Source organism: Ptychodera flava, chromosome 4 (assembly GCF_041260155.1).
Source record: "Ptychodera flava strain L36383 chromosome 4, AS_Pfla_20210202, whole genome shotgun sequence".
Classification (NCBI taxonomy): domain Eukaryota; kingdom Metazoa; phylum Hemichordata; class Enteropneusta; family Ptychoderidae; genus Ptychodera; species Ptychodera flava.
Window position 1 is genome coordinate 40,050,351 of NC_091931.1, and position 16,860 is coordinate 40,067,210.

General features: G+C 36.8%; 1 protein-coding gene across 4 annotated transcripts in view; it reads right to left on the minus strand.

The window, feature by feature from the left end:
* LOC139131739 (phosphatidylinositol-3,5-bisphosphate 3-phosphatase MTMR8-like) overlaps positions 1-16,860 on the minus strand; it is a 61,586-nt gene that overhangs the window by 29,774 nt on the left and 14,952 nt on the right. For all 4 annotated transcript variants that reach the window (XM_070697942.1, XM_070697941.1, XM_070697944.1 and 1 more), the window contains exons 3-4: positions 14,667-14,829; positions 2,678-2,835 (exon numbers count right to left, since the gene is read on the minus strand). In XM_070697942.1, coding sequence (XP_070554043.1) covers positions 2,678-2,835; positions 14,667-14,829 — 321 coding nt within the window. The remainder of the gene's footprint in view (positions 1-2,677; positions 2,836-14,666; positions 14,830-16,860) is intronic.

Consider the following 16,860-nt stretch of genomic DNA (forward strand, 5'->3'; position numbering starts at 1 on the left):
TGTTTGCATGACCACAGTAATCATATCTTTTTGGCCACTTAAAACTAAATATTTGGAAGCCTGAATTACAAGTAAGTGGAGATTTTCTAATTATTTAGTTTCCATCAGATCATGAATACATCATCTCTGAGTCCATGGCAAAGAAATATTTGTATGTTTTCTTGTATCATTTTCATTTCTAGGTCATGGTGTACTGGTATAAGCTGTTTTTGGTGACAATTGGGAACTCTTATCACCCTCAAATACCGGTACAGAGTAAAGAACGTCATTAATGAATTCAAATGAATAACATACAGGAGTCACGGTAAGTAGAGCTACGTTAATATCTTCTATAGGTGATTCTAACTTTTAGTATTAATTTTTAATTGTGAGTTTGATATATGTTGCATCCAAATTGAATGCTTTTCAAAAACCTAATTTAATTCGCTTCATTGTGTATTGAATTTTCGTGTACCGTTTTAATACACTGACTTTCCATCTGGTGTCATGATAATTGCATTGTCTGGAATTGCTATGCTTTTCTGTGTAAAAGTCTGCTGAACAGGGCCTGGATATACACTGGCTGCTCTTTGATTTGGTAAAATGAGCTATGAATGTCTGATATGTCAGACCTGATCATCCACTCATTGCAGAAGCATGAAAACCATCGTGATAGGCTTACAGTTGGCATTTATTTATGCTAATTGTCATCATGCTCTTTCAAAGTGAGATACCATTTTGAGATTTACTGCGCAGTGGTTCTCATGAAGTCTTTTTGAAGTAGAATGCAGATCATTTTTACATTAGCAATGATAAATATGGTTTGGTGGCACGCAACTGAGGGGGAAACAAGGGGCACACTACAGTATAGGTACATGTAAGGAGAGGGTAAAGGTTCTCTACTCCAAATAATTGGCTGTATGTATACTGCTCCTGAGTATTTACTTTGGATGGTTTTCTGCAATTTGGTCTGAGATATGGCACACAACTTCTACTTATGATGATATGAAATACAGTTTGTGCTTACTATATATCACATATTTTATCTTGCAATGTGTTTTACATTTTTTTTACAGAAACTCCAGTCATATTTACAGCAGGCAAAATTATTTCATTTTCAACAGCTGCTTCAAGGTTCCGGTATGCAGATGACAGCTGCAGCCCTATTTCAACCCACAATCCATGATGGCACACAATGTGTACAGGTACGATGTCAAGAGGTCTGATATGTCAGGATGCAATATAGAAGTATTTGGTCTCAAATGAAGCATGCCTTGGTCTGAAAATATCTAAAATTACAGACTGTTCCTGCTGCTTCGTGTTCACGTCACAGCACACTACCCCTGCCTAGCCTGCAGGCATTGCTGTGCTGATGTCTTTTTAGACATCTGTCATTTTATTACAGTTCTGATAAAAACTGAATCATACCCTGCACACTATGCTGTCTCAATCACAAAATCAAGTTTTGAAATACTGGTAAGTGTTCAGGTAGTTGCTGTGCCAAGCATCAAGATGATGTAGCCTATTTCCATGTACTGGTAACATGAACATGCTACATGTATAACTGATATTCTTTCCTTTCCAATGGCTAATCCTGGAGATTTGTCTTTTTAGAAGAATGTGTAAATAAACACATACATAAAATCAATTTGAAATATTCCTGCTCAGTACTACGGCCTGAGCAGCAATTGTCACTCAGGAAATTACCTATCGACATACCATGAGTGTCAAAGCATATATGAAAATTTTAGCTGTAATGAGTCCAATACAGTTCTGAGCACATCATTTTCATATGAGCTTTTTGCATCACTTGCCCAACAATAGTATAAGCCCAGACGCATTAAATGTCAAGCCTAGATAATATACAGATTTTTCTCTTTTTATGTGCATATGCCTAGGAATCAATAGAAGCATTCATTTCTCCAGAGAGAGGACAGTCTCCCTAGAGTATTTCAAATTTGGAAGAATTTTCCTCTAAACACGTGAATCGCAATGTGATTTTCTTCTATTGACTGGTTACAAGCACTGTATACACAATGGATAGCAAGTGTGTGCCTATGTATGAAACATTTCACAGCAGCTTATAATGCAATTCACACTAGTACATGTACTACTTCGCTTTACAATGCAGCCTGAATGCCATCTGAAAATGTGAGAATTCGTTCGGCTGGTGCAGGAATATTTACAAAATGAATTTTACAGAGTCGTGCTTGGTTAAATATAGTAGCCATTCATCATTCGATATTCTTTGCTATCCACTGAGCTTTGTGATGATGGGAAAATGCAAGATTTGCGCAGCGCTAGAGGTAAATTAGATACGAAAGTCGACATGAAAAATCTTGTAGGGAAGACAAATTTGTAGTAAAGACAAGGTGGGCTGGTTGCTCTATATTGCTGAGGCGAGTACCCTTTAAGCTGAAATTGTCAAGGGCAGGAGAGTGCCACCACGAATGTCGCAAACAAGGAGCGATGAAAGACTTTAATATATCATGCACACAGTTGTCATTGGTTAGTGAATATGACAAGTAGCCTGTTGAGTAGAAAAGACGTAAGTCATAACCTTTACAAAAAGAATAATGTCATCCATAACTTGATTTCATTTTATGACAGTAAAATTTACTGAACAAGACAAATGAAAAACAGTGTGATGAGATTTGTCAGTGCTCCGAAGGTCAAGCGTTTTCTCTCACATACTCACATCGTAATCCTTATTGATAGAAGTTAAAGACCAGGTATCATTTGGCAGTCCCATGCGGCTGAAGTCTGTTTCGATATCGAAGAGGTCCCAGCCTAGTGACTTGGAGATCTGTAAATTGGGTGCATTGTAATGGAAAGCATACAGGTCTTGCATTTCCACTGAAACAGAGAGAAAGATAAGACAGAATTGATGAAATAGTGCAGTTGGTTAATTGGCTGATAGTAGTGAGATAAAGGTACCAGTATGTGTAGGCAAACTTAAAACTTTCAAGAGTTGCATTATCAACTACAGAGGTAGAAATGCATGTCCATGTACAAAAATCAGTCATATTTTGCACAGAAGTCCATTACTTGTAAAGAGTTGGTTGTATGGTAATGGAGATTGATGATAACAGTAATGCTAGTCAATGAAAATTAAAAAAGATAACTACGGAACTGAGAAAATCTTGCAGCTGTCTTAACCATAACTGACGTACTTGCAGTAAATGTACAGGCTAAGTTGATGGGACCGTTCAGTTTTTACGGCCGGAGGGCAAAATCCAGGGGGGTCATCGTAATTTTGGAATCCACAAAGAGGGGGGTCATTGCTTTTTCACTGGTACAGTGGTAGGAAAGGGGGGTCACCACATTTTCAAAAACATAAGACCTACAATAAAGTTCAATTTATGCCATGGCCATGATCGACCTTCTTTACCGGCGGGCTGCCTTCGGGCGAAGGCGGCCCACTACAATAAATTGACTTTATGTAATGGCGGCGGCCCACTACAATAAATTGACTTTATGTAATGGCCCATGACCCGCTTAACGGGCAGATGCCTTTGGCAGCCCACTCCAGTTAGGTTTATTTCATGCAATGGCCATGATTACTTCATGCAATGGCCATGATCGACCCTCTTTACCGGTGGGCCGCCATCGGCGGCCCACTACAAAAAATTAACTTTACATAATGGCCCATGACCCTCTTAACAGGCGCCAGCCTTTGGCGAACCACTCCAATAAAGTTCACTTTATACAATGTCCATGGACATAAGTTGTCTATGGAAATGAAGTTAAAAATTGCCTTACAGTTGTCTTAACAGACGTTTGCATGGTTGTGGCTAGGAAGTTTGTGCACTGGCATCTCTGCTACACAAATAAAGTGCGCCGCGTACCGGAGTTCAAATGCTAAACACATTAATGTACTCTCTGTATAAGTGTTGCGCTACCACTATGCTATATCTTCCTAGACATAAACCCATAGAAGTAACTCATACAATGTATGCCTGGAATGTTTACTGCTGCACCATACACGACATCGTAATCTTTTCTTCTAAACACTCCACATGATGATGAGGAGATTGATCACCAGACATGGGAATTACTGTACAGAACTTTAGCATTGACTATTTTGAGAGTCATCTCTAATGTGATCACAGCTGAAGTGAATTTATGGCTCACTGGAGGCTGGTCTGGGAAACATTTGCGATTCATTCAAATTTCATTCATTCATTCACTCATTCATTCATTCAAAATCCTGAAGGACAGTAATATTGGAGCATGGTACAATTATTTGTGAAATATTTGCATCAACTTATTTATTGGCATTGATAGATTTATGCTGACTATTACCAAAGTAACATATTAAACAGTCTGATTATGTGAAGACACTATCTCAAGTTTTTCAAGATAGAGGATGCTGATCATTATGTAGAGTTCATTGTATCTCAGTATTGAATGAGGCTGAAGATATCGCAATACAACGATGACTAAAACAAAAGACAAGAATTTTAGTAGCTGGCAAGTCTCCACTTACATTTTGATAAAACCCTGCTGCAAGGGAAGGTCACTACTGTGAAATTTACATGTAAATGAATAAATAAACCCTAAACAGTAGAAGCCTCTACTGTCTGAGATTTACATGTATTTGACCATGATTGTATTCTGATCCATTCTCAATTCTGGCCGTGCGTGCTTACATTGGATGTATAAGGGAACACAAGCTAACTTTTGAATAATTTTTGTAGCTTAGACCTTGCTTGCGTTATTTATCTTTCTTTTTCATTTTTCCTGTCACTTTTTATCCAAGAAAACTGTTATAGGACACACCGTTACATGGGTATGATGCCATCAGACACTTCTTCCATCTTCAAAGTGAGAGGGGCTGAAACTTGAGGAAGGATTCCATCTAAATCCTGACTTATCTCCATGTATTATTCAATGTCATCCGAGACACACGGTGCTATATTGAGCACGTACCTATCCAGTAGTGGTAAATTCTCTACACCACACTGAATTTGAAGGGGGCACTAGGGATCCTGGATTACCGACGATGGTAATTTCTACTGTCATACCCAACGGATCAAAGCATGCAGAAAATGACGGAAAATCTCCATCAAGAACCTTTTGACTACATATCACGTTTTGTACACCAGAGGCAACCATGCTTGCTCTCCATTTCTACCTGATATTATGCGGCAGTATTAATGGCTAAGTCTGGACACTGTCTGAGGTAAAATTGAGTTGGATGATTTCTTCAGCACAGTGTTTCTTAGCTGAATTGCAACAGCAAGGAAAAAGTGGATTATTTTTTGAGAGATTACGCACTGACAGGTGTAGCATTATAGCTGGGAATAATTGCTCTGGCCGAGATATAATCGCTTTGCTCCCACACTGCTCATCACAGACAATCTGAATGCAAAATGAGATCTAAAAACATCTTCAAAGTTCCCATTTCCTACCCAGACTACTATTCACTGAATTGCCATAAGTGGAATAAACCGTTATCAAAAGAAATTGAGGAACTTCTTTGGTGGATTTTCATTGAAAATAACTTAACTATATGGTGGAAATAAAGTCTTCGTTTTCCCTCGAAATCCATTTGAGTACGTCAGTATGTAAATTTATGCATCTTGTCAAAATGAAATGAGCAATATGAAGATGTTGATTGCAAGTGATAAATATGCAAGTGAGGCAAACTGCTCACGGACATTCTGAAAACCCTTCATGGCTGAAAAACATTGCACCCTTGACAATACGGATAATTCTTGCAAATAAAACTGATGAGTAGAACACATCATTATGTCTCATTTGTAAGAATCATTCGGAATCCGTTACCATGGTAACATCACAGTTGTCCTAATTTTCATTTCCCCAGCATACTGGCGGGCATGGATTCAGTATGATTAATGTGCGTCACCGTGCACTGCTTTTGTCATTGTTGAAATGCAGTCTATCCTCACACGTAACAACGGAGGCAAGTGCCCAGATATGCAATGACTGAGGCAAACACCTAAAGGAGCTGCGACAAAGAAAGTTGTCAACATCAGTTATTGTGAGAATTATTCCCTGTGGAGCATTTCTATTTCGTCAATTTCATGAAACATATGTAGGGGCCCATGAAGCCTGTGTAAACCTAACAATGAATGATAGACATTGATTAATCTCATTGAAACACACAAATTTCAGATATATCCTTCCAGGGTTTTTGATTATTTTCATGTCTCTGCATTTTGCCAACTGACAGGAATATTAGGTTGAATGACTCAATTTTCCAATGATATGTCGATGTGTCTTCATTAGATTTTTTGTTATGAGAGGCAAAAACAGGAAATGTAACTGAGATTCACTAACAATCGGGCAGATTTTAAATGCAGTACTGCCGGCATGAGAATTCAAAACTGTCATATTTCTCTTAGAAATCATGAGTATAAGAGAGCACAAACAGCTTTTCTGTTTGAGTAGCAAGGTTTTGATAACACAAAAAACTTGCAGCCATTATAAACAAATGTACAAGAAAGGCAAACTTCATCTAAATTTTGGCCAGGAACAGTCAATATTGTACACATACTGCTATGTTTATAGGAACAAGCCTACATTTAATGATTACTATTGTTGATTTACAAAGTTCTCCATCTGTTCATGTACACCAAAGGAATCCTGGACATATTATATATTATAGGACAGCAGGAAATTCACAGGATATCCAGCTGATTAAGCTTTCTTTCCAACTTTAAACACCACTACATTTCTACTGAGATTGCTGTGGTATTGCTGTACTCCCCACACTGTTATTTTGACAGCTATGTTTTAATTTCTTTCATACAGAGTAGAATTATTAGAAAATTTTACCTACAGAATGAGTTATCAAGACCAAGTTTGTCACATACATGTACACTGTGTTCCAATACATTGTGCAATATGGGCAAATACATCGACCCTGTCATCGCTAAATTCATCATTTTTTCAATTGTTAATCTTTCCCGTGGACCACCATGTGAAGCATTAGTGTTCCATACAGAAAGTCAATGGCATGGCAGTGTGACTAGAAAGGGTTCATTTCAATCTTTGTGTAATCAGCGTTGAAAAACTCCACTGAACCTTCATCAAATGTACACCACAGTAAACTGGTGTCTAATGAGCTATATATATTATTTGGTGCCTAATCAGCCATACTGTAACAAAAATCTGCAAAAAGGAAGCAGCTTTTATGTGAATTACTCCACAGAGAGAAACCTGCAGGTTGAATAGTTGAAATGTGAAGAATCCTGTTTGTCAGTTAAATTGAATACAATTGACCAATAGACACTGTTCAGAGAGATTTTCTCCTGACTGACTCTGGAAATGTTTGTGCCTCTGTTGAAATGAAGTTAGAATCGTCTATGCCTAACGCTGCTGGAGTAATAGTGTTTTGAAAACCTTGCCTATTCTTGTCAATTTTTCCTTGGTATACACATATACCCTCAGTGCACAATGCGAGGTTGATTAGTATTCATTTATGCAAATTACATTAATGAGTATTGTTTTGGTATTACAATTTCATGCCATTAAATGATTCCTTACATATTCATGTACCTGACATCTTGAATTACCGGTATATCATAGATGGTAGAAGCAAGTACTGTATATGATTATATTTACCAGTATGAGATCTTTTGTCTGTTCTGTCCAAATTCAAAATGAAAAACAGTAACACAAGACAAGTTTTTGTCTGATCTATGAGAGTACCGTATGTTCCAGTAAAATGAAAGATAGTAACAAATGGAAAGAACTTTTTCATTACCTAGTATATAGTATATTCTGTTTTGCAAAGAGTCCATAAAGTTCTAAGCAATCACGTATCAGTTTCTAGCCTATGTACGCAATTTACAGTAGGTATACAAATGATGCCTGGGGTAAGAAACATGACTCACATACTAATCATAGTTCTGGAGGATGAGGCCTGTTACAAATTTGAAGGTAAATGTAGGTATGTTTACAATATGAATGAGAGTTAGGAATATTGATCAAGTACGACTTTTTGTGTTGAAAAATAAGTTGCACATCTTAATCTGTTATTTTTATTCCATACCATATACATTATCACCTGGCATACAGGTTGTAAGGGTAATCAACAGCAATTTCTATTTTCTCTTACAGACGCGAATTTGTTAGACACAATTATGAGTAACCTAATAAATTACCTGTGGAGATACTACAGTTGATGAATACAAATATGCATGATAATGGTAGCTATACATGTGAAATAGTGCATGTAAATCCTATCTGTCTCAAGTGACTTAGCCACGCTTCAAATGATTATCCCACATGTATCGTTGTATATTATAAGAGCATACAAAAATAGCCTAAATGAGTTATTACTGAGTAGCACAAAATCCATGGAGAGTCCCATGTTTTGTCATGCTGTTTTTTTTCACAAATTTGAGATTACGAAAGATAAACTGTTATGGATTTTCTGTTTGTCTCATGCTGTGAGAAGCAGACAGGTACGATTCATGAATACTTCATATTAGATATCCATTACTTTGAAGATGCCTTCAAGTGGCTCTGAAAGACAGAAGGTCTCATGCTATCGTCAACTGCAATCAATAGCCCTGTTTCAAAAGCTGTTTGTCAGTGTCAGAGATCATGAAAAATTCTGCAAATGAAATCTTGAAACTCTGAAGCTCTCAGTAAAGTTTGGGATCCTTATCTCCTCTGGTCCTACCCTACCATTCTCCTCTGCAGAAATTTTTGACAGGCTAGCGGCTAAAACACATGTACACTATGACAGTGGATACACGTAGCTAATTGTTGGTCTGTTTTTCATAAATTAATTGGCAATGGCTACTACCCTGGTACCCTTTTATGGGCTACATTTGTTATCAGCTCTCTGAAAAAAGTGATGAACTCTACACAACTTTCAAAGGAGAACACAGGACTTCTATCATGTCAACAGGCACTAATAGGAAACCCAGGAATTGAAGATTGCTGCCTTCACTGCTCTGGGGAGAAGACTGTACTCTCATACTGCCTTGGGCTTATTAACTGAATGAATGACTCCTGAGATGATTTTTCCATTGATTCGCTAAATTGCATGCCTTTCATGAGTGAAATGAAGTCACTGAACTTATCAGCCTTCACAAACAAGTTCTTTTAGCCCAAGAGATTCCTTTGAACTTGACACCAACACATAAAAGTACTACCAACACATAAAAGTGTGCAGGGAACATGAATATAACAAATGTCGTGAAATCTTTCTTACAAATTTCTTCTCTCCTGCAGTAAATGACGTAAGAGTAAATATGACAAATGACAGGAAAGAAGGAATATGGAGATCGGAAGTTCTCCTTCAACCTTCGAACCAGTGCAAGCAGGACAAGAAAATTGTGACAGCCCAGCTTCAATTTTATGGCTATTAATGACTTGAATTGACAGATGTGGTTTGTTCGCAAAACCAAATCATCACTGTATATTATTTTGTAGGGCCAATTCATGAAATACTTTCACTGATACTGGAGCAGATCCTAATGATAATATCACTGACTTTTTAAAATGTTTCACCTGTTAACCCCTCATACACAATCTTGGTTCTGATAGAAAATTGATAATGAGGGGTGTCCTGGTTTGCTCAATCAAATCAAAGTACGTACATTACAGTACATGTGGGCCATAGTATGGAATTCTTTGTTTTGCATCCTTGCAGTTTTTTGAGATTTTTCACAGCATGCAGTGTATTTGAATAGGACTTTACAGCATAGCTTTTCTACCAACAAATATATGTTTGCAAAATTGTTATGAAAAGTACATGTACCTAGAACACCTGCATGTGTGCAGAATGTCAAATAGAAGTGGAAGTTAAGGAGGTGAAAAGAAGTTTTCACTTTGATTCTTGAATCGGCACTCATATTACGTGACAACAATGAAGTAAATATAAAACCTGTATGTGTAAAATTTTCTGTGTGTGTTTTTGAACCACTTACTAACTCAGATGTAAAACAAAGGATTTAATTACTCTGGCCTTACATTATTTTCTTGGGCCAAGCTCCTTCATCTTTGCAGCAAAGTTCATTTACCCTATAGAATGGAATGTCAATGGAAACAAAGAACACACTACCTACACTGTAGCTTACCAACACATGTACCGCGCACAATAAGATACGGGTACATACAGTACATATACTGGAAGTGCATGCTAATGGGGTAAGTTATACTGACCACATTGAGAGATGTATCCACATGTGAACATATGGATACATCCACATCTCACGTTTTCTGATTGACAGAATTGATAATAGTCAATACATGCTCACATAGCAGGCTCAAATAGCTATTAGGTGTGCATGTTCATGAGTGATAATGGCTAAATTAAGTGAATAAGGGAGACAGGTGTAGAAATATGGAAATATATTAAATATGTCCAATGATTTATTGCATGGCTATAACTTGTGATTGACAAATTTATTAAAATTTCAGGCCAAACTTCATTTTCCTATTCTATGTTTTTCAAAAATCCATTTTGGCATTTAATCTTCAACGTTCAAAAATGAATAAAATGTTCATGACAGAAATGGATAAGTGCTGGGAAATGATAGATAAATACAGCATAATGGTCAGCAAAATGCATGCTGAGATAATCTACATTTATGGGATGATACACAACAACAGCCTTTCTGAACGGCATTAATGGTAGAAACAAGCTGTCTGGGTAGTATGTTTCATTGCTACGTGACCTTCAAATTGTTGACTTTTGTCAAAACATATTTCATGCTGCGCAGTCCATTCAGTAATCATATACAGATACACTCAACTCTTTGCGGCATATTTCAAAAATAAATGCTAATTGATCGATGCAAATTTTGCAAACTATCTATAGATAAATGAACTCTATATATACTTTAATGTGCATGTGTCTCTCAAAGTATATCTTCATTTCTCATAACAATTACACCATAGAAAATCATATTCAATCGATGGGAAGCGGTATTTTGAAAAATTTTTACTTAACAAGGGCTATTGACAGTATTTCACATGCCATACATAACTGAACCAAATACTAATTCCTGTTTGGCATTCAGTCTGTTTAAAGTATAACTGTGAGGCAAATTCATTGTTATCTCTTGTTTCACAAAAATTTCTACAGTTAAAACGCGCTGGTCAAAGGAACAGAGAAAAGCAAGTTGATACTTAGGCAACTATGGAATGCATATTTGACATCTAAAATGTATGAAATGTCATAAATGAAGAAAAGGTGGTGATGATCAATATCATCAATTAAGACTGATGGATAAATCATTCTGTATTTCCAAAGATGAATCAATCAATATTACATGGCTGCACTGAACTCACACCAAACACGATCATTCTATGGGAAATGTAAAAAAGACGTGCTCAGGAAAAACAAAAATTAAAGAAAATAAACACCCACTAAAAATCCTGCAAATTTTTTAATGAAAGATCAGAGTGGGGACAGATGGTCGAATTCTTTGTGCCTTTAATATGCTATAAAGTACATTGCAACCGTACCTAGACCTATTCAGCTTTGATAGGATTGCGAGTTTAAATGCTTGCAAAATGACTTTGCTAAAGATTTACAGGTACTCCCTTTTTCAGAAGAATTCCATGGAGAAAAGGTTTCTCATTTGTCTCTTAACAACAATTGGCAGCTGGGTCAGTGAAACCCATATAAACGCTGCCTCGGCAAACATTGTGGTTGCTTGGCAACACCAAACTTGAAGACAGACTTCTTGGCTCTCATCTGCATTTGACTAGCATCTACTAGTGCATCTGCATCTGAAACTACATAATTATGTTCTGGTAACATTTTAAAAGCCATATTGGTTGTATTACTGAGATTCTACTTCTTCCAAATGTTGAGAATTTTAAAGTAATTTATATTATGATTTTTCCCTTGAGACGTGCTTGTTTGTTCCCACTGGGGTATAAATCATACAAGAGTGACAGCCAGTAACCAGTACATGCTGGAACTCAGGCTTTAAACATTTTGTTGCAGCATATCAGACAAACATAAAAACCTACAAATTTTAAACCTTGTTATTAATTTACCCTTCAGTAAACACATGTGTGGTACACCTGTGTGTGACCGGGTACATCTGCCGTTTTACATCAACACCAAAACCATCAATGTCTAGCAATGCTACTCAACCAATATGGTTTGTGCTGAGAATGCAATCCCCGTATGTACCCTACATTATGCTGTATGTATATTTATTTCAAGAATTGTATTGACTGGAAAGGAGATTTATGAGAACAATCAGCTCAATAAAGGAAAGTTTTGTTGGTTGATGTTTATATGTCTGCTGCCTCACCATGGCCCTGGTCATAATTCTTGTTGGAGTTTCATCACCTGTTCCATCACAATGGCAGAATTGACAACTCATAACAATACCACACTGTACCAGCTTGCACGGCTGCATACATGTACCATGATGCTTATGGTAGCTGTTTCTATGGCAACACACCCCGCAGGAGGAATAACGGGTGGCACAATGCACAAAGCAAGCACAGCTAATGAAATACCTGGTATTTGTGGGATACATGATTTCTCATCCCTTTCACAGTTTCAGTATCTAATATCCCTTTTCTCTTCAAAGGACAACTGGCATGCTGCATTCTATTCCGGAGGAGTGGCAGTTTAGCGGCAGTTTCATCTTACATTGCCTAGCTTATGTGCATTTTCCCCATCAGGTTGACAGTGAATGAAGCCCAGTGACATTTACCAAGGTGATGCTGGGGCCTTCATTACTGTGTGAAATATTTGACTTGCAGATTAGGGAACTATTTGAACAAAACATAAAACATGAGAAGCACAAAATCCTGGAATTGCCTTTGGCATTTTGAATACTACTGCTAATGATAGTCTGAAATTCAATATTCATGGAGTCTCTTGGATGACACTAGAAGGCTCAACACATAGCGAGACTTTTCGCCAGATCACTGAAACATCCAGTGTACCCTGAACTTATAAGATTTTGAAATATTCAGAGTCAACTTAGGAATTGTGTGAAATTTTCTTGGAAGTCAGCCCTATACAGTTTTTACCAAATGTGAGAGTTTCTACAGTCAAAGAGAAATCTCCTGTGTCACTGTTGCATTAAGTGGGCTGAGAAAGCACGCTGAAATACATGTATTTGTATGCAGGTCTTTCTAGATTTACTTCAAAAACTTATCACGCCTTTGTACGTTGTCGATAAGTTGTGCGGAAAAATGTATTTTTCAACATCTCATTGCCAGCCCTTCTGAAACCATTCCTGATTGTGAAACACTAGTCCATGATTACTGAAGTTACACCATATGGCTGTTGACATGACATTTACAACAGGATGGTGATCTACAGACCGTATTGGATTATACTGCAACATCACATATTGTGTAAATGATAGCAGTATGACAAGTAATATGTGTTATCGGTATACAAAGTTGCAAGAAACAGGTTTGCAAGTGTACGAGTTTCATTTATTTAAACAAGTACAAAAAGCAGGCATATGTCATTTTCTTTTTAAATGACACGCAAACATACGACATTATACATGTACTTTGTTCTCATCCAAATTTGAATGAGATCTGTCCAGGCATGTCTGAGCAATGACTGCACTAGGAAGAATTTAAATCTACGGCCTCAAAATCTGCATTTTACGAGAATATATCACAGCCTTGCAGCATCCATCCATTCATGGAATATGTTTTTATCGTGCAGTGAATGAATCCCTTTTTCATGGTGAGGCCTGAAAAGCATGCTGGAACATGATTTAAAGGCAGTTCAAAAATCAACAGACAATACAATAAGTGTCCCTTCACAATTTTTGTAGCATATTTCACAAATGCTGTCCAATATTTATTGTAGTTCATATTTGCTTTTCTATTGGGACCACACAAACATCAAACATTCTTATTCAAGCATCTTTACATGCTAAATGTCATATGAGTGGCTGTATGACTTACATGTACATGTACTGTACAGTCTACGTGAGACAAAGAGTCCACACATTTCATCAAGTGAACAAATTACACTTGTTTTCAGTAGACATAAACTTTTGAAAACTTAGCTATACTCTATCATTGGAAGCATGAACTTTCTGATAGTTTTTAATGCTGGGTTGTTTTTATATTGATTTCTCTACTCAAAAATATGTCAAAGTGAATATCTGTTTTGTATGCATGTGCCAAGGTTTTCCAGCATTAATGATACTGTACGGTTTTTTCACTTGTTTACAAATGGTTCAGACCAAAATAATAGAATTTCTGACCACTTACAGTGTAACATTATTCTACTACCAGAGTTTCAAAATATCTTAAAATACGTCACAATGACGAAATACATACCTTATACCTAGTTTTACAAGTTTACTGGTGCGGTAACTAACAATGCTAACAATCATAGGGACAATTGCAAATGATTTAAAATTCCATTAGCCTGGTTTTTAATGTTTACAAAGGAGTTGTATTTGAATGAGTGACAAGTGGGTAATGATGAACAGAGCAAAAATTCTTTTTACCTAGTTTGGATATTAGAACAAGATTTCGCGATGTCTGATGTTAATGCCCTGACAACCACAATGTAGTAACGTAGAAGTACCAAACACACTGAAATTCATATAGGATGTTGTTGGAATCTTCCCACCATGCAAGGTAGCCCTATCTCTGGTAATTCATAATGGTGAAATTTCTGACACTGAAGGCAGTCAAGGGGTTATTAAAGTTACTTGTATATGGGAGAGGTAAAAAATTCGACCAACCTGGTTTGGAAAGTTTACAGAGAGATGTATAGATATCATGGCACTCCCTCTCTCTGGGTATCACAAAGGTGGCAGCTTGGAAGTTCTTGCAGCGAATTTGTAACGGAGAGCCTGCTGTGGTTAGTGGCATCTTCTCCACTGCTGCTATATGCATGTGCATTATCTGCAAATAATCAAATGACAAGTTTTGAGTATCTTTATAATCATACATACATGTACTAGTAACTGCCAAGAATGGAATGAGTTGGCAACTTCAACACTTACATATACTCACTGATGACTTTTCACCATTATGGTCGTAAATATACATAAAAATAAATGGTTCTAGATGTTGCCATAGGAGATCAAAGACATTTAATTGACTTAAAATGCTGGAAAAAATCTGACAGTGACTCATATTTTATTGCAAAATGATATCATAAAATTCAGCATCATTCTGTTGGTAAAATAGATTTTCAAGGTAGGATCTGTTTACCATACATTATTTCTAACAGAAGATAAACATGTGTTATGAGTTTTTCAGAGTGATTTTGCTTCTCTAACCTTTGTTTACATGAGATAAATGGTGAAACCTGTCTTGCTGCTCACCTCTCTAATCAGGAAACTTACATTACTGATGGATTTTTCAAGAATATTGTTGAATATAATTTTACACCACTCTATTATGGCCTCTCTGGCTATTCTCGTGGGAGTCCTTGATATGAGTTTCACTGTATTTGGATTTTCATTTCTAAATGTGAATCCATCCTCTTTTTCAAATCAACCCTCCAATCTGTACCTTTGAATGAAATACCCAATCAGACTCTGACGCATCATTTCACGACACAATATGGCTTTCTAACAATCTTTCAAACAAGTGATGCTTTTTTATGGTTTTAGAAAAAAAAATGCTCACTTTAACTCTGAGCAACATATTGTTTGTTCATCACATGACATGTCACAAGATAACACCTCATGTGGAAAGTCTGCACAGTGATTATCAATATGCCGCGTATATTGTCACCATTTCCTATTCCTTTTGCGGAATAAATGGAAATAAGCCTGGTGATATTTCTATTGATGTGCTCTGAAAAAAGGAAATGTGATTCTAGAGTCTATCTGGTGGTATGTGATTCTAGAGTCAATCTGGTGGCTCATGAAGTTACATGTACATGTAGCATGGAGGTAATAGAAAGTTTGGCTGGTTACGCCTGGTGTGGCAAAGGTCATAGATGGTGGTTGAAACACTGTATTATCAATGCAAGGCAACCAAGCTATAGTAGTCTATATTTCCATGGAATCAGTTTCCAAAATCATGCCTGTCCTGATTATGTATGCATGTTGTTCATCATATCTGCTCATTTTCATGTTTGAATTTTGCATCAGACAGTGCAAACAGTATCCTCCTTTCCCGGACTCTTTCTTATCTTTCTTTTTTCAACCCCGATGATAATTCAGAGTGACACCAGATATACACCGTACTATCATGGTACATTTGTCATTGAAATAGCGAGTTGGTCCCTTATAAATTTTATGGACGTTCTTATCAGTGCATTCACGCTATTTTCATGCAAATGGTCACGCTAATCTGTGCATGTTAAATTCTTTTAAATAATTCATGAATGCATCGGATCATGTCCCTTCAAGGAATAAGTCCTCTCTAAAGAAAATGATCAATTCAAAATATCAAGTTTATATGTCATATTCATTATATGATAATACAGGTCATGACCAATATAAATACAAATAAGTAGATATAAAAGCACTGCAAGTCAAGAGCTATAACAAGAGCTCAGTACTGAAGCTCTGGGTGGAGGATGGGTTGGGGGCTGAACTTTGAGTATGATATATCAAACTACTTTTTGAATTGATATATTCATTTGCTGAAAGTTGCCTCACGGTAAACATGATGTGAAGCAGGAAATGTGGCATTGTGATCCTGCTGTCTGCATGTATCAATATTGCAGGGATTCAGAAGTGTAATTTTCCCAGTAGAGGTAGATTATATGAAAATTTACTAGCAATACACTGTACAATGGGTGGCCTTTTACCTTTTTTTAAAGTACACATTCTGTGTCAATGTATGCTCGTCGATGGAGTGGGGTAAAATTTGTCTTTGTTCAAAGTTAGGGACAGCAGCTGTAACTTTTAATATTTTAATTATTTTTGTTCAAGAGAACTAGAAAATTGTCTACTTCTTCCAGCTTACTCTAAG